The following is a 23,542-nucleotide window of genomic DNA, read 5'->3' on the forward strand; positions in this document are numbered from 1 at the left end:
CAGTAGATGGTATAGAGTACAGTATATACAGTTGAAGTCGGAAGTTTACATACACTTAGGTTGGAGTCATTAAAACGTTCAACCACTCCACAAATTTCTTGATAACAAACTATAGTTCTGACAAGTCGGTTAGGACATCTACTTTGTGCATGACACAAGCCATTTTTCCAACAATTGTTTACAGACAGATTATTTCTCTTATAATTCACTGTATCACAATTCCAGTGGGTCAGAAGTTTACATACACTAAATTGACTGTGCCTTTAAAAAGCTTGGAAAATTCCAGAAAATTATGTCATGGCTTTAGAAGCTTCTGATAGGCTAATTGACATAATTTGAGTCAATTGGAGGTGTACCTGTGGATGTATTGCAAGGCCTAACTTCAAACTCAGTGCCTCTCTGCTTGACATCATGGGAAAAATCAAAAGAAATCAGAAGTCTGGTTCATCCTTGGGAGCAATTTCCAAACGCCTGAAGGTGCCACGTTCATCTGTACAAACAATAGTATGCAAGTATGAACACCATGGGACCACGCAGCCGTCATACCGCTCAGGAAGGAGACGTGTATTGTCTCCTAGAGATTAATGTACTTAGGTTCGAAAAGTGCAAATCAATCCCAGAACAACAGCAAAGGACCTTGTGAAGATGCTGGAGGAAACAGGTACAAAAGTGTCTATATCCACAGTAAAACGAGTCCGATATCGACATAACCTGAAAGGCCGCTCAGCAAGGAAGAAGCCACTGCTCCAAAACCGCCATAAAAAAGCCAAACTATGGTTTGCAACTGCACATGAGGACAAAGATTGTACTTTTTGGAGAAATGTCCTCTGGTCTGATGAGGTAAAAATAGTACTGTTTGGCCATAATGGCCATCGTTATGTTTGGAGGAAAATGGGGGAGGCTTGCAAGCCGAAGAACACCATCCCAACCATGAAGCACGGGGGTGGCAGCATCATGTTGTGGGGGTGCTTTACTGCAGGAAGGACTGGTGCACTTCACAAAATAGATGGCATCATGAGGGGGGGAAATTATGTGGATATATTGAAGCAACATCTCAAGACATCAGTTAAAGAGTTAAAGAGTTAAAGCTTGGCTGCAAATGGATCTTCCAACTGGACAATGACCCCAAGCATACTTCCAAAGTTGTGGTAAAATGGCTTGAAGACAACAAAGTCAAGGTATTGGAGTGGCCATCACAAATCCCTGACCTCAATCCTATAGAAAATCTGTGGGCAGAACTGAAAAAGCGTGTGCGAGTAAGGAGGAAACCTGACTCAGTTACATCAGCTCTGTCAGGAGGAATGGGCCAAAATTCAGCCAACTTATTGTGGGAAGCTTGTGGAAGGCTACCTGAAACGTTTGACCCAAGTTAAACAATTTAAAGGCAATGCTACCAAATACTAATTGAGTGTACATAAACTGAAATAATAAATATTTTTCTCTACTAAAATTCTGACATTTCACATTCTTTAAATAAAGTGGTGATTGAGACTTGAGTGGCTTGAGACTTGATTTCCATTATAAAAGTGAGCTAGAGTTGAGTCTGTATGTTGGCAGCAGCCATTCCATGTTAGTGATGGATGTTCAACAGTCTGATGGCCTTGAGATAGAAGCTGTTTTTCAGTCTCTCGGTCCCTGCTTTGATGCACCTGACTGACCTCAACTTCTGGATGATAGCAGTGGCTCAGGTGGTTTTTGTCCTTGATGGTCTTTTTGACCTTCCTGTGACATCGGGTGGTGTAGGTGTCCTGGAGGGCAGGTAGTTTTCCCCCGGTGATGCGTTGTGCAGACCGCACTACCCTCTGGAGAGCCTTATGGTTTTGGGCGGAGCAGTTGCCATACAGCCCAGGATACAGGTCCTGGGCTGACGTGGTTACACGTCGTCTGCGGTTGTAAGGCCGGTTGGACGTGCTGCCAAATTCTTTAAAACGACGTTGGAGGCAGCTTGCGGTAGAGAAATTAACATAAAATTCTCTGGCAACAGCTCCGGTGGACATTCCTGCAGTCAGCATGCCAACTGCACGCTCCCTCAAAACTGCATCTGTGACATTGTGTTGTGTGGCAAAACTGCACACTTTAGAGTGGCCTTTTATTGTCCCCAGGTGCACCTGTGTAATGATCATGCTGTTTAATCAGCTTCTTGATATGCCGCACCTGTCAGGTGGATGGAATATCTTTGCAAAGGAGAAATGCTCACTTACAGGGATGTAAACAAATTTGTCCACAAAATAATAAGAAGAAGAAATAAGCTTTTTGTGTGTATGGAAGATTTCTGGGATCTTTTATTCCAGTTCATGAAACATGGGACCAACACTTCACATTCTGAGTTTATATTTTTCTTCAGTGTAGGTCTAAAGTATGATGAAGATCTGAGAAGTCAGTGGTATAACTTTGATAGAAAGATAGATGATGTGGACAGGGTTAAAAAGTATTTGTAGCCGGAGCGTTTATAGATTAGAGGACATGATTGATGAGCACACATGTCAAGTAATCAAAACCTGGGTTTAATTTAGCACCAGTGGGGATCTTGTGTTTAAGCCCAACACTTTTTAACAAGCTTCGGTTCAGACACAAACAATAACTTCATTTAGTTCTCAGACTGAAAATAAATTACTGGGGAAGATATAACTTAATTTCCTGCGTCACGCTGTGCGTTTCTCAAATCTAAATCTCTCGCATCCCCCTCCAAATGGCCGAGCTAATCTCATCATCTTTCACTTTTTTAATGTATTGCAATAATTCAGCCGTTGCCAGCTTTTATTTTTTAATAAATAAGGGCTTACTGACTGTAGCATGGGGCCATAAGTATTGCTCATATCCCACAAGGACAAACAGAAATGAGTGTGGGCCAATACACACATAAGTGTTATACGCACTTCAATACCTCCATCTATTGGTGCAAAGTCAAAATCCAGCCTAAGCTCCCTTAGAATACTACAAGGCTGAAAAGGCTTCTTTTCAAGCATTTACAATACTACAGACCCTGAAAAACAGCCTATACATTGTCTACATAGTGCTGGAAATAATGAGTACCAAAGGAATCAGCCATTTAAAAAGAAAAAAGGGTAGCCTCGTATGCATACTGTCTGAGCTGTAGCCAACTCTTGTCTTACATCATTGCAATGATGGGCCATAATACTTGGCTTATACTTTTTACACAACAAACGGTACTTGAAAGACCCTTTGGACTTTGTGATCGACCTGGGCCGTGATCATTTGTGCAGCAACGGAAAAGGTTTTAAAACATTTTGCAACAGACAACGAATAGGTACGTTTGTTATTGGAAAAGTCCAGGTACAGTCCCACCTTGTTCCAGGCCGTCTTCTTGCGTTTGGTGCCCAGTGATAACGACCCTGCATTTGGCCTACACTGGCTGCCATTGCCTTCTGAAGGAGAGATAGAAGCAGCCCGGGGCAGCAGGGTATATTTCTAGTCAGACCCGATCTCCAAGGTGATCTGTGGTGATTCAACAATCACATGCAGGGACCTTCAGGGAATGGGCTTGCCAGGGCGCCGACCGCCCTGGCAAGTTCTAAACGAGGCCTGCTATGAGAATTGTTTTATTCTTTCGACTGAATTACATAATTGAGGCCCTGGCACATTATTATTTCCAAGCTTATGTCAGGGCCATCTCCCCCCTATTATCTTTCTCTCAGTCAGTCACTTGTAATGGCCCGACAATCCATCCTCACCCTCCACCCTTGACCTACCCGTGACCCATGGCTCCGTTGGCAGGCTTGACGATAAACGTCTTCTGCTTGCGTTTCCGCCGAAGCTCCTTCACGTAGTTCTGAAACTGGGAGTACTCGGCGGGGAAGATCCACGTTTTGGGAATAAAGCTGTACTCCTGAGGCTGGCTCTTGATCATTCTGTGTGCGGGGAGAAGAGAAAGGGAGTGGGGACAATAAGATAAATAAATATCTTCACTGTAAAATTGTTTATATAACAAACCCCAAAGTTTGTATAATGCTTAGCCAATTACTAACTAGTAACCAACTTAGTGGTGTAAAAGTACAGGAAAAGCACTTACTTGGACATATTCCTTGCCAAACAGTCTTTCCGGCAAATCTCCCCCATCCCAGGGAAATGGTTAATTCTCTACAGAAAAAGACATGCAGACATAATAATGTTTTTGAGGCCATTGTGCCGTTTACCTCCAACTTCGCCCCCAAAATTGTAACATTAAAGAGAAAACCCTGATGTGAGATTACAATGTTCTGACATTTATGCCCAATTACAGACTCAAAACAAAAGGTGACTGTTAGACGTTTCTTAATCTTTATTTAGTTTACCCCATCGTTTTTAATTTAAAACGAAAAAAGACGATCAATCTTTACTCCAAGGGGTAAGGTAATTGGTTGTGCATCGGAGCTCCGGCAATTGTAGGCAGTGACAGATGAATGAATTGCTTTGAATGTGGGAGAGAGAAAAAAGCCTGGGTTTTCTGTATTCTTTGACCAAATGAGGTTGAACAGGGGGCGTTAATTAGGCTCGTATGAACTGCAGCTTGACAGCAAACTTTCCAAGTAAATCACAGAACGAGAGAAAGAAGGAATGAAGAAAATAAACACGAACATGTGTGTGAAAGGAATCCGTGATTATACATACGAGACAGATGTAATTAGGTGCTCTGAGATTTGGAAGAAATCTCACAATTAGGCTGAAAGCTGTGCATGTGAGAGGCATCATGAGTGAAAATCAAAACCGTTTGTTCACAGGGATTCCTTTTATTCTCCTTTTTTCTGTTGTAAGCTTATGAGACTATTGCATCTGAAAGTCGAATCATTCTAGCTATGCAAAGTATGTAGTGATACTTCCAATTGCCACAGAGAGACATGTTGAGCATATAACCTACAGAAGTAATGTTCAACCAGTTTTGTTCCAACCTACACTTCCTGTATCTTCACTTAGCTATGCCTAATTCCCTTTGACTCTGCAGTGCTTTAATCGATCATTACTGTCCGGGGTAATCAAATAGCTGATTCCGAAGATGGATGGCTAGCACATGGCGCTAGCTGAGGAGGTCAAGTTCACACAGCAGTGAGAGCTCAAATGCAGTTGGGGCCATTTTCAAAGGAACACAAAGACCTCTGAAAAACCTTTGTTACTGTTTTGACTGAGCATCACTGTTGATGTCTCAGTTATTTACGAGAGAGAGAGAGCTTCTGTCTCCAACGAAGGACCTAGAGCAGTAACTAGATCTTCTGCACAGATTCTGTCAGACTTAGGCCCTGACAGTTAATCTCAGGAAGAGAAAAATAATGGTGTTCCAAAAAATGTCCAGTTGCCAGGACCACAAATACAAATTCCACCTAAGACAGTGTTGCCCTAAAGTACACAAAAAACAATACCTACTGTACCTCGGCCTAAACATTAGCACTTCAGGTAACTTCCACAAAGCTGTGAACGATCTGAGAGGCAAAGCAAGAAGGGCCTTCTACGGAAGGAACATAACATTTTGCATGCCAATTAGGATCTGGATAAAAATACTTAAACAGTTATAGAAACCATTTCCCTCTATGGATGTGAGGTCTGGGGTCCACTCACCAACCAAGAATTTACAAAATGGGACAAACACCAAATTGAGACTCTGCATGCAGAAATCTGCAAACACATCCTCAGTGTACCATGTAAAACAACAAATAATGCATGAAGAACAGAATTAGGATGTTTCCCACAAATTATCAAAATCTAGAAAATAGCAATTAAATTCTACAAGCACCTAAAAGGAATTCTCAAACCTTCCATAACAAAGCCCTAACCTACAGAGAGATGAGCCAAAAGAAGAGTCCCTTCAGACAGCTGGTACTAACACAAACAGACCCCACAGAGCCCCAAGAAAGTATACAGAACATAGCACTATTTGGTAAAATACCATATTATGGCAAGAACAGCTCAAGTAAGCAAAGAAAAATAACAGTCCATCATTACTTTAAGACATCAACCATCAAGCGCTATGATGAAACTGGCTCTCATGAGGACCGCCACAGGAAAGGAAGACCCAGACTTACCTCTGCTGCAGAGGATCAGTTCATTAGAGTTAACTGCACCTGAGATTGCAGCCCAAATAAATGCTTCACAGAGTTCAAGCTACAGACACATCTCAACATCAACTGTTCAGGAGACTGCGTGAATCAGGCCTTCATGGTCGAATTGCTGCAAAGAAACCACTACTAAAGGACACCAATAAGAAGAAGAGACTTGCTTGCCAAGAAACACAAGCAATGGACATTAGACCGGTGTAAATCTGTCCTTTAGTCCAAATTTGAGATTTTCGGTTCTTTGTGAGAAGAGGAGGTGTGATGGTGCTTTGCTGGTGACACTGTCAGTGATTTATTTAGAAGTCAAGGCACACTTAACCAGCATGGCTACCACTGCATTCTGCCGCGAAATGCCATCCCATCTGATTTGTGCTTAGTCCCACTATCATTTGTTTTCAACATGACAATGACCCAGCACACCTCCAGGCTGTGTAAGGGCTATTTGATCAAGAAGGGGAGTGATGGAGTGCTGCATCAGATGACCTGGCCTCCACAATCACCCGACCTCAACCCATTTGAGATGGTTTGGGTTGAGTTGGACTGCAGAGTGAAGGAAAACCAGCCAACATGTGCTCAGCATATGTGGGAACTCCTTCAAGATTGATGGAAAAGCATTCCAGGTGAAGCTGGTTGAGAGAATGCCAAGAGTGTGCAAAGCTGTCATTAAGGCAAAGGGTGGCTACTTTGAAGAATCTAAAAAATAAAATAGATTTTGATTTGTTTAACACTTTTTGGTTATTAAATTATTCCATGTGTTATTTCATTGTTTTGATGTCTTCACTATTATTCTCCAATGTAGAAAATAGTCAAAATAAAGAAAAACCCTTGATTGAGTAGGTGCGTCCAAACTTTTGACTCAGTGAGCATGGCTGTGTTATCGAGAGAGACTGACATAGACAGACCTGGCTCTCAAAAGAAGACAGGCTATGTGCACACTGCCCACAAAATGAGGTGGAAACTGAGCTGCACTTTCTAACCTCCTGCCAAATGTATGATCATATCAGAGACACATATTTCCCTCAGATTACACAGATCCACAAAGAATTAGAAGAAAAAAAATCCAATCTTGATAAACTCCCATATCTATGAGATGAAATTCCAGTGTGCCACCACAGCAGCAATATTTGTGACCTGTTGCCACAAGAATAGGGCAACCAGTGGAGCACAAACACTGTTGTAAATATAAACTATATTTATCTCTTTATTTATTTTCCCTTTCATACTTCAACTATTTTCACATTGTTACAATGCTGTACATAGAGAAATAATATAACATTTGAAATGTTTACTGTTAATTTCTAATTGTTTATTCCCCTTGTTTAGATGATTTAGTTTATTGTCTATTTCACTTGCTTTGGCAATATAAATATATGTTTCCCATGCCAATAAAGCCCATTGAATTGAATTGACGGACGTCAGTAGGACAAAGGAGCTGATCGTGGACTACAGATAATGGAGAGCCAAGCACGCTTCCATTCACATCGGCGGGGCTGTAGTGGTGCGGTTTGAGAGCTTCAAGTTCCTCTGTGTCCACATTACTACAGAATGATCATGGTCCACACACACCAACTGTCATGAAGAGGGCACGACAACGCCTCTTCCCCCTTAGGAGACTGAAAAGATTTGGCATGGGCCGTCAGATCCTCAAAAAGTTATACAGTTGCACCATTGAGAGCATTGTGACTATTGAGAGCATCTTAACTGACTGCATCACAGCTTGGTATGGCAACTGCAAGGTGCTACAGAGAGTAGTGCCTACGGCCCAGTATATCACTGGGGCCAAGCTCCCTGCCATCCAGGAGGTGTCAGAGGAAGGCCCTAAAAAGTCATAGACTGTTCTCTCTGCTACCACACGGCAAGTGGTACCGATGCACCTATTCTGGAACCAATGGGAACCTGAAGAGCTTCTACCCCTAAGCCATAAGACTGCTAAATAGTTAGTCTGGGTATCTATTGGTTAACTATCTATCTAATTTGAACTCTTTTGACTCTGATACTGTTTATTATCTATCATGTTGCCTAGTCACTTTATCCCTACCTATATGTGCATATCTACCTCAATTACCTCGCACCCCAGCACAACGACTCGGTACTGGTACCCCGTGTATATAGCAAAGTTATCGTTACTCATTGTGTATTTATTCCTCTTTTTATCATGTTTCTATTATTACTCTGCATTGTTGGGAAGGGCCAGTGAGTAAGCTTTCACTGTTAGTCTACACCTGCTGATTACAAAGCATATGACAAATACAATTGATTTGGAGAGAGCATGAGAGTGAGAGGGTCTGCCATTATAAAGTGACTGGCACTATGACAGGCCGGCACACTCTTCATGTGATCTGGCTGTTGTACTGGAGGAGCCCGGGGACACAGCAGGGTCTCTGACATGCCTTGTCTCCAAACCTCCCCTCCATCTCCTCTTCTCGGATGCCGAAGCAGAGCAGTGTGTAAGCAGCACTGGGCCGTGGGGGTTGAACCAAGGAAACGAGTTAAAGTAAAATCAAAGCTACTTCCTGCTCCCCTTATGGTACACAGGCTGTTGCTGAGGCGCTCACCGTGTCCGTTCTCACTTGGTGTGACACGACAGCACTGAAGGGTCATAAAACTATGCAAGCAACAGGGGGAAACTCTGGCTCGTCCCTGGGCTTGACCAAGTGAGGTGTGTCACTTATTCATAGGTAAGCCAATGATGGTCTTAAAGGATTGGAACTACAATTGTTTTACAAGATATGTTGTTCAGTGGCAAGAAAAAGTATGTGAACCCTTTGGAATTACCAGGATTTCTGCATAAAATGGTCATCAAATTTGACCTGACCTTCATCTAAGTCACAACAATAGACACACACAGTGTGCTTAAACGAATAACACAAAAACAACTACAAGTTTTCATGTCTTTATTGAACACACCGTGTAAACATTCACAGTGCAGAGTAAAAAAAAAAGTATGTGAACCCCTGGATTTAATAACTGGTTGACCCTCTTTTGGCAGCAATAACCTCAACCAAACATTGTCTGTAGTTGCGGATTAGACATGCACAACGGTCAGGAGGAATTTTGGACCATTGCTCTTTACAAAACTGTTTCAGTTCAGCAATATTCTTGTGATGTCAGGTGTGAACCGCTCTCTTGAGGTCAATCGGGTTGAGGTCAGGACTCTGACTGGGCCACTCCAGAAGGTGTATTTTCTTCTGTTGAAGCCATTCTGTTGTTGATTTACTTCTCTGTTTTGGGTCGTTGTCCTGTTGCATCACCCAACTTGTGTTGACATTCAATTGGCAGACAGATAGCCTAAAATATAGATAAACTTGGGAATACATTTTCCATCGATGATAGCAAGATGTCCAGGCCCTGAGGGAGCAAAGCAGCCCCAAACCATGATGCTCCCTCCACCATACTTTACAGTTTGGATGAGGTTGTCATGTTGGTGTGCTGTGCCTTTTTTCTCCACACATAGTGTTGTGTGTTCCTTCCAAACAACTCAACTGTAGTTTCATCTGTCCACAGAGTATTTTGCCAGTAGCGCTGTGGACCGTCCAGGTGCTGGATGTTCCACAGCGAACTTCAGACGTGCAGCAATGGGTTTTTTTGGACAGCAGTGGCTTCTTCAGTGGTGTCCTCCCATAAACACCATTCTGTTTAGTGTTTTACGTATTGTAGACTCGTCAACAGAGATGTTAGCATGTTCCAGAGATTTCTGTAAGTCTTTAGCTGACACTCTAGGATTCTTCTTAATTCTTAACCTCATTAAGTATTCTGCAAAGTGCTCTTGCAGTCATTTTTGCAGGACAGCCACTCCTAAGGAAAGTAGCAACAGTGCTGAACTTTCTCAATTTAGAGATCATTTGTCTTACCGTGGATTGATGAACATCAAGGCTTTTAGAGATACTTTTGTAACCCTTTACAGCTTTATGCAAGTCAACAATTCTTTATCTTAGGTCTTCTGATAACTATTTTGTTCGACGCACGGTTCACATCAGGCAATGCTTCTTGTGAATATCAAACTCAAATTTTGTGAGTGTTTTGTATAACTTTAACCAACATCTTCAATCTCATCTCAATGATTGTACTCCAGGTTAGCTGACTCCTGACTCGAATAGCTAGGGGTTGACATACTTTTTCCAACCTACACTGTGAATTTTTTAATTATGTTATTTCTTGTCTATATTGAATACAATAATATGTGTGTTATTAGTTTAAGTTTGTGTCTATTGTTGTGACTTAGATGAAGGTCAGATACAATGTATTGACCAATTTATGCAGAAATCCAGGTAATTCCAAAGGATTCACATACTTTTTCTTGCCATTGTATAAAATGACAATGGGATAAGCAACATGTGTGTGGAAAGGAAGTAGAGCTATGTGTCACAAGACTCCAGGGTTGCCAGATCTAGCAAAATAATTTAGCCCAATAATCACTCAACCACTTTCTTTTTTTTTTGCAGAAGAGAGGTGCCCACATTTATCCAATAGGTGTCTCCATAATGACAATCTAAAATTACTTCGCCTTGTTCTCTGCATTTTTCCATTTAATTGGTATGACTGGAGAAGTATGTAGCTAACTGCTAGCGCTAACTCTATCCCTTAGCTTTCCTCAAACTAAGATAAATCTGGTGTTATTTGGACCTATGATTCATTAGAATAGGTTTTTCAAAAGGTTTTCCAAAATGTCCAAGATGGAGGAAAATCTATCATGATGGGTCCTTGAAGCAAATCTGATCAGCATGAGGAAAGACACCTACATATACAGTTTCAAGTCTCTAGGTCAAACGGGGTGGCAGATGAGAGTTTTAGTGAGACCGCTTATAACAGCACCGCCTATAGGCCAATCAGCGCCATTATTTTTGACCAAGTTACTCATGGCCTCTAGTTTTTGTGTGCCAAATTAGAAATAAAGTTAACAATCTACACTGAGCATACCAAGCATTAGGAACACCTACACCGAGATGAACCCTCCCCCTAGGACTGGGCGATATATCAAGTTTTTTTTCCGTTATATTCGACTGTGTTTTAGCATAGATATGGAAAATGCCTGTATGGCAAGAATCAAGGTTCTGTTATAATGTTACAACGTTTTACAAACGCAGCATCTCACTGTCTCTTCTCTTTCAGGGTAATGTCTAATCATGTCCCAATTGCGTGACAACACGTGCACAGAGGTTATCCACCAATCACAACCCTAGACAGCCTTTCACTAATTGTAACCACGCCGCAGCAGTGTAACGGCGGTAAGAGTTCCACCAAAATGGAAAGTGAGGAAGCCAACTCAGCCTCTCGTGAGGATATCATCAAATCGAATGTATTTATAAAGCCCATCTTACATCAGCTGATGTCACAAAGTGCTGTACAGAAACCCAGCCTAAAACCCCAAACAGCAAGCAATGTAGGTGTAGAAGCACGGTGGCTAGGAAAAACTCCCTAGAAAGGCCAAAACCTAGGAAGAAACCTAGAGAGGAACCAGGCTATGAGGGGTGGCCAGTCCTCTTTTGGCTGTGCCGGGTGGAGATTATAACAGAACATGGCCAAGATGTTCAAATGTTCATAGATGACCAGCAGGGTCAAATAATAATAATCACAGTGGTTGTCGAGGGTGCAACAGGTCAACACATCAGGAGTAAATGTCAGTAGGCTTTTCATAGCCGATCATTCAGAGTATCTCTACTGCTCTCTATCATCCCCAAAAAGGGCAGCAATGTTTTTTCAGTAATATGGAAGTGGTTTGGGTTTAAGAGGTCGGATGTTCAGCAAACTAATGTCCTGCAAAAAGCAGCAGGACAACTAACCTCTTCCATCATCTGCAACTGAAACACGCGGGGGAATGGGAGGAATGCATGAGACTACGCAATGCCGATTCCAGTCGTCCGATTCCCAAAACATCTGCTAAAAGACAAACTGAACGTTTGATGAGCGAAGACCGACAGGTGTGCATGACAACTGACAGTGGGAGCAACATGATAAAAGCATTTGCGCTTGAACAACTGGATCCGCCTGCTTCGAACACAGACTTCACCTCGCCATCGGTTAGTGTGACATTGGATAATTAAAGTGCAACAAAAAAGTTATGTTCAGGCCAGCTGTGGGCTAATGTGTTAATAGTTGTGTCATTCTGCCAATCCAACAGCAAATAACCAGGTTGACAGGTCAACTGAATGCTGTACTTGTCACATTATTGAACATGCTGCCATTCTTAGAATCCTTTCTTTCTTCATTCTTTTCAGAGAATGGTGGGAAAGACACACGAGTTGACCGTGCCATTGGGTTGTGCAAGAAGGTGGTCAGTATCTTTTCCTTCAGCTGGAAGAAGAGAGACTTGTCTGTAGCACAGACTGAGCTCAGTCTACACACTCACCAGCTCTCAACAGAGACCCCAACCAGGTGGGGATCAAGACAGAAGATGATAGAATGAATCCTGGAACAAGAAATGGCCATAGCCCGAGTCCTGGCCTCAGAGAAGAAAAGCAGGCACCTGCTGCACAACTATCAGGATATTGATGTGTTGGAGTCAGTGAACAAAGCCATAGTCCCACTACAGGAATTCACTGACATGCTGTCTGGGGAGAACTACGTCAGCGTCTCATACCTCAAGCCTGTGCTAAACCTGTTCAACAGCAGCCTCCTGTAGCCAGATGAAGGTGAGGGCACGCTCACAAAGAAAATCCAGAGTGCCACACTACAGTATCTCAACGACAAGTACGAAGATCCTTTCACAGTTGAACTCCTTGATATAGCCTCGCTGGTGGATCTCTGGTTCAGGACAACATATAAAGCAGATGACAAGATTGAGAGCATCAAACAAAGAGCTGTTTTGGAGCTGAAGTCTCTGCTAGCTGAGGAAAGCACACGTCACCCTGGCACAACTGTGCACCAAGAAGAAGAAAGTGAACCTGTGTCTAAGAAGGGCAAGAAAACACTTGCAAGCTTCTTCAAGAAGACAGTGCTGTCTGGCCCACAGTCAGAGGAGGACAACATCAAAACTGAGTTGTCAAGTTACTTGATGATGTCCCCTGGCACAGACCCAGACAAAGACCCACTTGAGTGGTGGAGGCTCCATGAGGCCAACTTCCCAAGACTGAGTAAGCTTGCTTATAAATTACTTGTGCATTCCAGCTACAAGTGCCCCTTCAGAGAGGGTCTTTAGCACAGGTGGGAACATTGTGACATGTCACAGGGCATGCCTCAAACCAGAGTCATTAGACAGGCTTGTGTTCCTCGCCAGAAACTTGTGAAGAACAAAGTAAAGGAAGATATTTTGTTTGACAGAATATTTCATTTATTATTGTGCAAATTCTTCTTAGGGATACATGTTTTCATTCTTAATTTTTTATTTGATTTGCATACAATGATGACAGCCTGGCAAGCAGTGTTGTTCATTTGTTTTGCACAAATAGGCCTTGAGGCCTTGTATATTTAGTTTTTTTCATAAAGAAAATTCAATTAAGAATTATGTCTTGGCCTTTTTTAATTTGTTTAGAGAAAAACAAGAGAAATCGAGATATATATCGTGAATTGTCCAAAAATGTAGATATTACTTTCAGGCCATATTGCCCAGCCCTACCTCCCCCCGCCCCTTCTTCCTCAGAACAGCCTCAATTCGTCAGGGCATGGATTCTACAAGGTATCGAAAGCATTCCACAGGGATGCTGGCCCATGTTGACTCCAATGCTTCCCACAGTAGTGTCAAGTTAGCTGGATGTCCTTTGGGTGGTGGACCATTCTTAATACATACAGGAAACTGTTGTGTGGAAAAACCCAGCAGCGCTGTAGTTGTTGACACAAACCAGTGCGTCTGGCACCTACTACCATACCCCAAAGGCACTTAAATATTTTGCATTGCCCTTTCACCCTCTGAATTGCAGACATACACAATCCATATCTCAGTTGTCTCAAGGCTTAAAAGTCCTTCTTTAACCTGTCTCCTCCATTTCATCTACATTGATTGAAATGGATTTAACAAGTGACATCAATAAGCGATCATAGCTTTCAACTGGATTTGCCTGGTCAGTCTACGTCATGGAAGAGCAGGTGTTCTTAATGTTTTGTATACTCAGTGTATGCTTGAGTTGTTTGACTATGTCAAGAAAAAAAACATCTGAGAATAACAATAGGTTTCTCAGCTTAGCTGTGAACCCCTAAATATCGGTGAAGTAAGTAAGAATTTCCTTTATTTTTCAGCATAAGACCTGACTAATTCTCACATCACATTTCAGGTTTAGATATGATAATTTATCACTAAGTAGCTTGGATGTAGTGATCTACTTTTCAAAGTAACTAAAGTTAAGTACTATAGTTTAATGGTAGCATTGGTGCAGCTTAACTTCTTTTAGTGTAAAGTAATTTAGTACCTTGGTAAAATATATCTTCAGAGTAGCTTCCACAACACATGTGCGGTTTGATTGTTGTTCTCACATCACTTGTTAGTTTGTTGTTCTCACATCACCTATCATGATGTTAACATGCTGCACTCCTCTCACTCATGTGACTCAGCTGCCTGCTGCACCACTTTCTCAACACACACACACGCCCCCCTCTGGCCCGCCCCCTCCACTCACTAACTCACTCAGCAACAGCCTGCTTCACTGCCTGATAGTCAGCAGCAGGTCAGTGAAATACATTTATGCTTTTAAATGCCTTGGTGGCTGAGGTGTAATTTAGAAGGGTCCATGTTATCCGGGGTCCTTTGGACGTCCCCACCCCATTAAAGTCAAAATGTAAAATGTTTAAGGTTAGGTTTAGGTAATGGTTAAGGTTAAGGTAGGGATGTCCCAAGGATCCCATATAGAACTGACCAATGTAGAAGTACCCCAAAAACCCGCAACTAATACATTTTCATCAGCGGCATCGTTATCAAAGTAGCCCAATTTGACGGGAAAACCACAGACATGGAAACCCTCCGATGTTCTCTGAAAAGTGTTTACCTCTATTGTGTTTGAGGCAAATATGTACTGCATTATTTTCTAATTAATTTCTCAACACGAATTATACTGCACCCTTCCCCCTTTAGAACTTACTTCACAAACAAACATCTTTACTTTAAAGTAAGAAACTCTACCCCACCCCATGTGGAAGGTCACAGGCATACCAAGGCAAAGATGTGTCAAACTGTTCCCTACATACCTGGTAGTTCCTGAGATCAGCGATTTTCTCGTGCTGCACAGCCGAGTCGCTCCAGATGAGGTTGGCTGTCTCGTCCTCATCTCGGGTTTTCAGGAAGGCCATTTCATTGATCGCTATCCGAACTGGAAAACATAACATAATTGAATAGTCACTAAATTAGTCAAGTCATTAACCACTGGTCACACCACATAATTTCAACGTGGATAATTGGGAAATATTTGGTTGAGAAGTTGATTCAGTGAGATCCCACTCAAAAACACAGCCAAAAATGTGTTGAATTTCCAATATGTTATCAATATGCTTTCAAACCATTTAAAAGCACAGCAAAGTCCAAATGGGAATACAATGTCAGATATATTTCTTATTTGTACAACAGATTGTGCTATCACTTTAGAGACAAATGACCTGGATTGCAGTTGAGATCACATTAAAAGTACATGGTGCATGTGATCAATGCCGTTCGAGATTCAGCACAGATTGTTACGCCAATTGTGAAGACCTCCACAGACCTGCGACGAGCTATCCATGCTATCCTGAACATGCACGCTACACATAAGAAGAAATGTATAGTTACAGTAACCTCTAAATGTGGCCATGGATGTTACTCATTTTAAGGTTGAATGTACATTTGTTTGTAAAATAGCCTTTATTTTAGGCTATTTAATGTATTACAAAAGTAACATTGAATTGTGTTTGGTTGACAAGGCAACCAAATATCAACATTTAAAGGAGATGTATTTGCTGCTTGGATAGTTCCATGTGTGCAACTGACTTAGTCTGGCTTTAATTCCAGTTTGTCTACAAATTAATAATCAAAATGTTTGTTCACATCTCCATCACAACCAAAGATCAAAATAAAAAAAATGGACTAAATCAAAACATTAAATGCAGTTGATGACTTTTTTCTAATCCAATGTATTTTCTACCTAGATTCCACGTTACAATATGTTGACAAATGACATAAAACAATGTTGATTCAACCAGTTTGTGCCCAGTGGATAGACATTCATCTCACTAATAATAAGTAGGTTATCTCTATTCATATATGTTTGTTTTTTTACTTCAGTAATGCATCTCATGCTCTATTTTTGGCTGGTGGTAGAGGTTCAAGTGTCAAATGCAAGTGAGTTTGCAATTTCATAATGTAAAAACTGGAGCACTGGCATTTTCCACCACTTATGCCAGGCTCAGCAATTTACGCTAAGGTGGGAGGGGAGGCAATATTTAAGGTGTGTCCTTAAAAACAAGCGCAAAAGTGACAATTTCATGCAGTGCTGAAGGGAAGTTTCAAGACCCACTAAAAGCAGGTCTTAACAGTATGTATTACTAGTCTTAACGCATGGATTTCGAGAGCGGAAGTGCAGCCTATCCAGTCGCGACGCAAAGTGCCCAATTGGTTTTCCCCCATTTAGTTTAATTTGATTAAAAACCAAGCATAGCCTACCCTCTCCTTAATCAAGGCCGGGTCAGCATCTTCGCATAGGTGCATCTTTTTATTCTGGGCATGCATTAGCTAAGTAGCCTATGAATAAAGGGGTTTTATACATAGGTTTTTGCCCTCATGCTTTTTCATGATTCACAATTGACATTGCCAACAAAGGGTATATAACAAAGCATTGAGATAAACTTTTGTTATTGACCAAATACTTATTTTCCACCATAATTTGCAAATAAATTCATAAAAAATCCTTTAAAAAATGTGATTTTCTGGATTTTTATAGTCATAGTTGAAGTGTACCTATGATGAAAATTACAGGCCTCTCTCATCTTTTGAAGTGGGAGAACTTGCACAATTGGTGGCTGACTAAATACTTTTTTGCCCCACTGTATTCTCATGTGTGTGTGACTCGTTTTCTGGAAACTAGGCGTATGTCGCGCATCACTACTTCACAGGAACGCCATTTGAATATACTTCACAGATTGCCAAAATTCTATTGAAAAAGTTTTGGAAAAACTTGGCCCAGATCAGTTGATGGAATTCCAATTTGTTATTTGTAAAATGTATACGACAAATAAATAAGTAAAACAACAGCCGACACCAATGATGAGCAATAGATAACATTGTACATTTTCAAATACATGGAGATACATTTGCATCTTTACTAAAATGCATGTAACGCCTTAAAATGTATTCCAGAGATGCTTGTACTAGGGTAGTGACAAATGGACCAAAAAAAAAGTACATTTAAACTGCATTTTGGGGGGGGGTCCAATAAAACTATAAGAAAAAATTCATACATTTCACCGGAATTCAGTTGCACTGCTGCCAACGACATAGTGGTGGAGAGTTTAACTCCTTGCACGTCGACTCCCGGGCTCGTCTTCCATTTCTGAGTGTCAAGATTAGATTCCACTAGGAATCGATTCGGCAGATTCAGTATTTTTGGAACGGAGGAGACTGATTTGTACTTCCGAGAACACAAACACTTGCATCTTTCATAACGAGCGGCCACCAGGCAGAGAGTCAGAAACGTGCACTAGGCCTATCTATGGGCAATGGAATGCTGTATCTTGCAATTTCATGGCTTGCAATGTCTCACAACTTCAGTAAAGCAGGGTATATCATCTATGAATAGGCTAGGATATTCTACACGTAACAGAGACAGGTGAGTCCAAACAGTTGCAAAACGAAACAAGAGTTTCTATTGGACAAATTCAAAAATGTCCCTCCTCGTTTTCATCCGTTAGATTCTATTTTAAGAAACGTTTTGCAACAGAATCTGCGTAATGAATACGCCCCAGGCGAGCCAGTGCGAGTAAAAAAAAAAATGTGGTGTGCATATAGTGCATTTGGAAAGTATTCAGACCCCATTACTTTTTAAACATTTTGTTAAGTTACAGGCTTATTCTAAAATTCCCCATCAATCTACACACAATACCCCATAATGACAAAGCAAATACACATTTTTTGACATTTTTGCAAAAGTATAAAAAATGAAAAACAGAAATACCTTATTTACATAAGTATTCAGACCCTTTGCTATGAGACACGAAATTGAGCTCAGGTGCATCCTGTTTCCATTGATCATCCTTGAGATGTTTCTAAAACTTGATTGGAGTCTGCCTGTGGTAAATTCAATTGATTGGACATGATTTGGAAAGGCAAAAACCTGTCTATATAAGGTCACACAGTTGACAATGCATGTCAGAGCAAAAATGAGCCAAACTGAGCAATCGGGGGAGAAGGGCCTTGGTCAGGGAGGTGACCAAGAACTCGGTGGAGAGTTTCAGAGTTCCTCTGTGGAGATGGGAGAACCTTCCAGAAGGACAACAATTTCTGCAGCACTCCACCAAGCAGGCGGAGGTAGAGTGGCCAGACGGAAGCCACTCCTCAGTAAAAAGGCACGTGACAGCCAGCTTGAAGTTTGCCAAAAGGCACCTAAAGGACTCTCAGACCATGAGAAGCAAGATTCTCTGCTCTGTTGAAACCAAGATTGAGTGTCGCATCTGGAGGAAACCCGGCACCATCCTTACGATGAAGCATGGTGGTGGTAGCATCATGCTGTGGGGATGTGTTTCAGAGGCAAAGATGGCTAAAAACCTGTTTTTGCTATGTCATTATGGGGTATTGTGTGCAGATTGAAGAACATTTGAAATGTAATCCATTTCAGAATGTGGCTGTTACGTAACAAAAAGGTGGAAAAAGTCAAGGGGTCTGAAATACTTTCTGAATGCACTCTATGTCTTGGAAATCCGTCTTTGCATGCCTCGCAAATTCACCAAAGTTTGCCTCTTCCTCTCTGGTTTTATTTAAATTAAACAACTTTTCCCAGGTCTTTATAGCCTATCGTCTAATTTGTCTAGTTGGCTATAACACAGAGAATAATATGTTTTGTGATAACTGCACTGCGATTTACATTTTGTGGAGAATTTGTTTTATATACATATATATACACACATACACACTGAACAGAAATATGAAAGCAAAATGTAGTGTTGGTCAAATATTTCATGAGCTGAAATAAAAGATCACAGAAATGTTCCACACGCACAAAAAACGTATTCCTCTCAAATTTGATGCACAAATTGGTTTACATCCCTGTTAATGAGCATTTCTCCTTTATCAAGAAAATCAATCCACCTGACAGGTGTGGCATATCAAGAAGCTGATTAAACAGCATAATCATTACACAGATGCACCTTGTGCTGGGGACAATAAAAGGCCACTCTAAAATATGCATTTTTGTCAACCAACACAATGCCATAGTTGTCTCAAGTTTTGAGGGTGCAAGCAATTGGCATGGTGACTGCAGGAATGTCTACCAGAGCTGTTGCCAGAGAATTGAATTCTCTACCATAATTCTTTCATACGGCTTCATCCTTCCACAAGCTATAGCCCCGACACAAATCTAATCTATCTAAATCAAGCCGGCTGGTCGTTTGTTCAATTGGTTCGGTTGCTAGAGACACGACCCAGTCGTTCAGTCTTTATGTTCTGTATCTATGGACCCTGTTCATCTGACTGAACGTGTCTTAGGCATGCTCCCAGTCGTTCTTTCTAAATGTTCCATTGCCATACTGGCTGGCAACGTTATTATCCCTTACTTGCTAGCTAGCCAACTACGGCTAACATAGTCACATCAAAATGTGCAGCCAGAATAACAGCAAAGACATTAACACCAACAACACAGCCAACAACACAGCTAACACAATCACTTCAAACTGAAGTTGGAAAGGTTATAAACTAGCTTCACATCATTGCACCTTTTTGTGCACCTTTCTGTGAGACGCCTAAGACAGCGCTACAGGGAAACAGGACGGACAGCTGATTGTCCTCGCAGTGGCAGATCACGTGTAACAACACCTGCACAGGATCGGTACATCTGAACATCACACCTGCGGGACAGGTACAGGATGGCAACAACAACTACCGAGTTACACCAGGAATGCACAATCCCTCCATCAGTGCTCAGACAGTCCGCAATAGGCTGAGAGAGGCTGGAGTGAGGGCTTGTAGGCCTGTTGTAAGGCAGGTCCTCAACAGACATCACCGGCAACAACGTTGTCTATGGGCACAAACCCACCGTCGCTGGACCAGACAGGACTGACAAAAAGTGCTCTTCGCTGACGAGTCGAGGTTTTGTCTCACCAGGGGTGATGGTCGGCTTCACGTTTATCGTTGAAGGAATGAGCGTTACACCGAGGCCTGTACTCTGGAGCGGGATCAATTTGAAGGTGGAGGGTCTGTCATGGTCTGGGGCAGTGTGTCACAGCATCATCAGACTGAGCTTGTTGTCATTGCAGGCAATCTCAACGCTTTGCGTTACAGGAAAGACATCCTCCTCCCTCATGTGGTACCCTTCCTGCAGGCTCATCCTGACATGACCCTCCAGCAAGACAATGCCACCAGTCATACTGCTCGTTCTGTGCGTGATTTCCTGCAAGACAGGAATGTCAGTGTTCTGCCATGGCTAGCGGAGAGCCCGGATCGAAATCCTATTGAGCATGTCTGGGACCTGTTGGATCGGAGGGTGAGGGCTAGGGCCATTCCCCCCAGAAATGTCCGGGAACTTGCAGGTGCCTTCGTGGAAGAGTGGGGTAACATCTCACAGCAAGAACTGTCAAATATGGTGCAGTCCATGAGGAGAAGATGCACTGCAGTACTTAATGCAGCTGGTGGCCCCACCAGATACTGACTGTTACTTTTGATTTTGACCCTCCCCCCCTTTGTTCAGGGACACATTACTCCATTTCTGTTAGTCACATTTGTGGAACTTGTTCAGTTTATGTCTCAGTTGTTGAATCTTGTTATGTTCATACAAATATTTACACATGTTAAGTTTGCTGAAAATAAACGCAGTTGACAGTGATGTTTATTTTTTTGCTGAGTTTAGATGATTTTATAGTGGAGATCTAGCTTATAAATTGCTTGGCTGGGCTGATGAGACAGTGGATTGCGCAGTCAGATGGAACAGAGTACATCGTCATTTTAACTTCATAGATTTATCCGGTGGTAACTTGTGGAATAGACACCGGGGAATGCGGTTTTAATCAATCAGCTTTCAGGATTAGACCCACCCGTTGTATAAAGTTGTATAAGTGAGTGCACTCACTCTGTCTGCCATTCTATGGTGAGTATGCAGTTTATTGCACTGTGGGCCACTTTATAGTTTACTGTCAATGTTAGCATACTAGAACTTTATTGTGTAGCAGTGTATAGACTGCAGATGTATTCTGCTATTGTCATTTATTTCCTCTTATACTGCAAAATCCTTCTAGTTAGATGTAATAGAAGCCGATTACATACAGCATATCATTTAAAGTCAGTGTTGTATTCACATCTGTGTGAAGCCATATTTCATTACGTTTACATTGCATACTGTAGTAAGCTAAGCTGATTAAACTTTTATACTGCATGCATCTTCTAGTCATAATTGCATATCATTCCTTTTTCTATTGCTTGTAGAACCACATCCTACAGTTCATTAAAGAACCTTAAAGAGTAGCAGTGTGTGGTTCATGGTGGTGAGGTGACAAGCCAATTAAGACAGCATCCATAGTGCTCTACCCGGCAGCCTTGTAGTGATTCAATATATCCAACCTAGCTTAGGTATCTGAACACAGGTTGCCCATGCCCTATTTTACAAAAAATATAAATAAATGGCCCATAATATATTCAAATCCCAGTGGAAACCCGAAGTATGAGAGATAGGTAGCTGGCGCACTTAGACATTAATCCAATGACCGACTATTCATTATTCAGTGACTAATTAAAAATGCATATGCCATAACGAAACAACGTATTAATTCATTTCTTGAAAGCTTTGGCAAACCTGGAGATGCTGGACCTAATGTTGCGTTATTGCACTTTAACAAGTACAAATCTTTCCAATGTGACTGTGACAGTCCAATTACACTGGAATGTCTAATGGCAGTCAGCTAACCTAAAGCAAAAAACAAATGTGGGTTTGTCTGTTCCCTTTGATCCACTGCAGTGACTGACAAACAATCCCATCAGTAACTCTTATTGTCGTTATGGTAGGATGTTGAAATTAAACTAAGGTGTGGTTCAATAGCTCTAATTACATAAAGCTTTGGCATCCATTTCTATGGGAAGCATTACAAAAACGAAAATATATGTCCAACTGTATACTGTATCCTGTTTCTAAATGTGTATACATATTTGAAAGTATTGAAAGGGATGGACAGAAATGAGCTGGGAGAACATAGTGTGAAGACCGGTGGGGCCAGGATTCGATCCCTCGCTGGCAGGGGGATTGCATATATGCCAAGGGCCGCAGCCTTAACGGCTCCACCACTATTATGTTCCATCTTTCATCATTACCTTTAATGATATACATTTTGAACAGGTGCAAGATTAGCTCTAGTAGAAATGCTTAGTCCATCTGGTCCTTCATGTTCATTTGCTACACTAGACACCCGCTATGGCTACAATATGGCCAGAATGAGAGTCTCTGCACAGCTAGAGAACAGATTCACAGCACGACATACAACTACAGTACCCACCACAACATCCCTCTACCCATCAACCTCTCTCTGTGTTGCTGACTCCATACTTTAGTAGGTGGTGGGTTCACCCCTGAGATACCATCACCCAATTTACAGAATACTTGAAAAGTGCTTACTCAGCTCTTTTACCTTCCTTGGAAAAATCCACTGCCAGGTTAAATTACTTCACTTGAGAATGTATTGAATTGTCTTGGATATTTTTTCAAAGGCTTGACTCAATGAGTTATTGTTTTTTAGGGTTTCAAAAACAAATGCAATGCTCAAATGGTCTGCCAAATCAGATAGTTCAATTCATGTTTTCCTTACATTTACTGTGGCTTTTTGGGTCACCACTTAACACTAGCCAGCGATTACACTAGACAGAAACATTACACTAGCCAGAAGGCTTTGTTTACTTGATGAGTCACAAGAAAACTCCCGTTTTAGGTGGGTCACTCCATAAAAACTCACTGAGCGAGAGTTCACCTGAATATGAGAAACTGTCTATAGGATCACATTCATTTGCTTTGAATTTTCCCTATAATTTAAAGATGAAGCTAACATCACAACTCCGTGGCCTTGTGGTTATCGTGGCCACCCTGAGATTGGAAGGTTGGAAGTTCGATCCCCAGCCGAGTCTTACCCAAAGACTGTAAAAATGGGACCCGATGCATCTCTGCTTGGCATTCAGCATTAAGAAGATATATTAGGGGTAAGGCCCTGCGATAGATAGACTAGCATCCTGTCCAGGTGGTGTACTTGTACATCAAGCTGCCTCATGCTACAGAAACAGGAGACAGGCTCCTGCTCCTATGAGCCATTCTGGCCCGCTCGTGTAAGGCAACTTAACATCACAACACAAAGCACAATATTCCCTCGTACCGATTTCATATTTGGTGCCAGCCACGTTGGCCGTAATGGTCCCCTTCTTCTTCTTGGTG

At 41.7% G+C, this 23,542-nt stretch overlaps 1 protein-coding gene across 2 annotated transcripts in view; it reads right to left on the bottom strand.

Annotated features, from left to right (window-relative positions):
* The window catches only part of ttll7 (tubulin tyrosine ligase-like family, member 7), a 182,376-nt gene that overhangs the window by 133,989 nt on the left and 24,845 nt on the right, over positions 1-23,542 (bottom strand). For both annotated transcript variants that reach the window (XM_020455543.2, XM_031800718.1), the window contains exons 3-6: positions 23,484-23,542; positions 15,153-15,274; positions 4,031-4,098; positions 3,711-3,869 (exon numbers count right to left, since the gene is read on the bottom strand). The exon at positions 23,484-23,542 is cut by the window's right edge and continues 73 nt beyond it. In XM_020455543.2, the coding sequence (XP_020311132.1) occupies positions 3,711-3,869; positions 4,031-4,098; positions 15,153-15,274; positions 23,484-23,542 (408 nt within the window). The remainder of the gene's footprint in view (positions 1-3,710; positions 3,870-4,030; positions 4,099-15,152; positions 15,275-23,483) is intronic.

The sequence above is a fragment of the Oncorhynchus kisutch genome, linkage group LG21 (genome assembly GCF_002021735.2).
Source record: "Oncorhynchus kisutch isolate 150728-3 linkage group LG21, Okis_V2, whole genome shotgun sequence".
In the NCBI taxonomy this organism is placed as follows: Eukaryota; Metazoa; Chordata; class Actinopteri; order Salmoniformes; family Salmonidae; genus Oncorhynchus; species Oncorhynchus kisutch.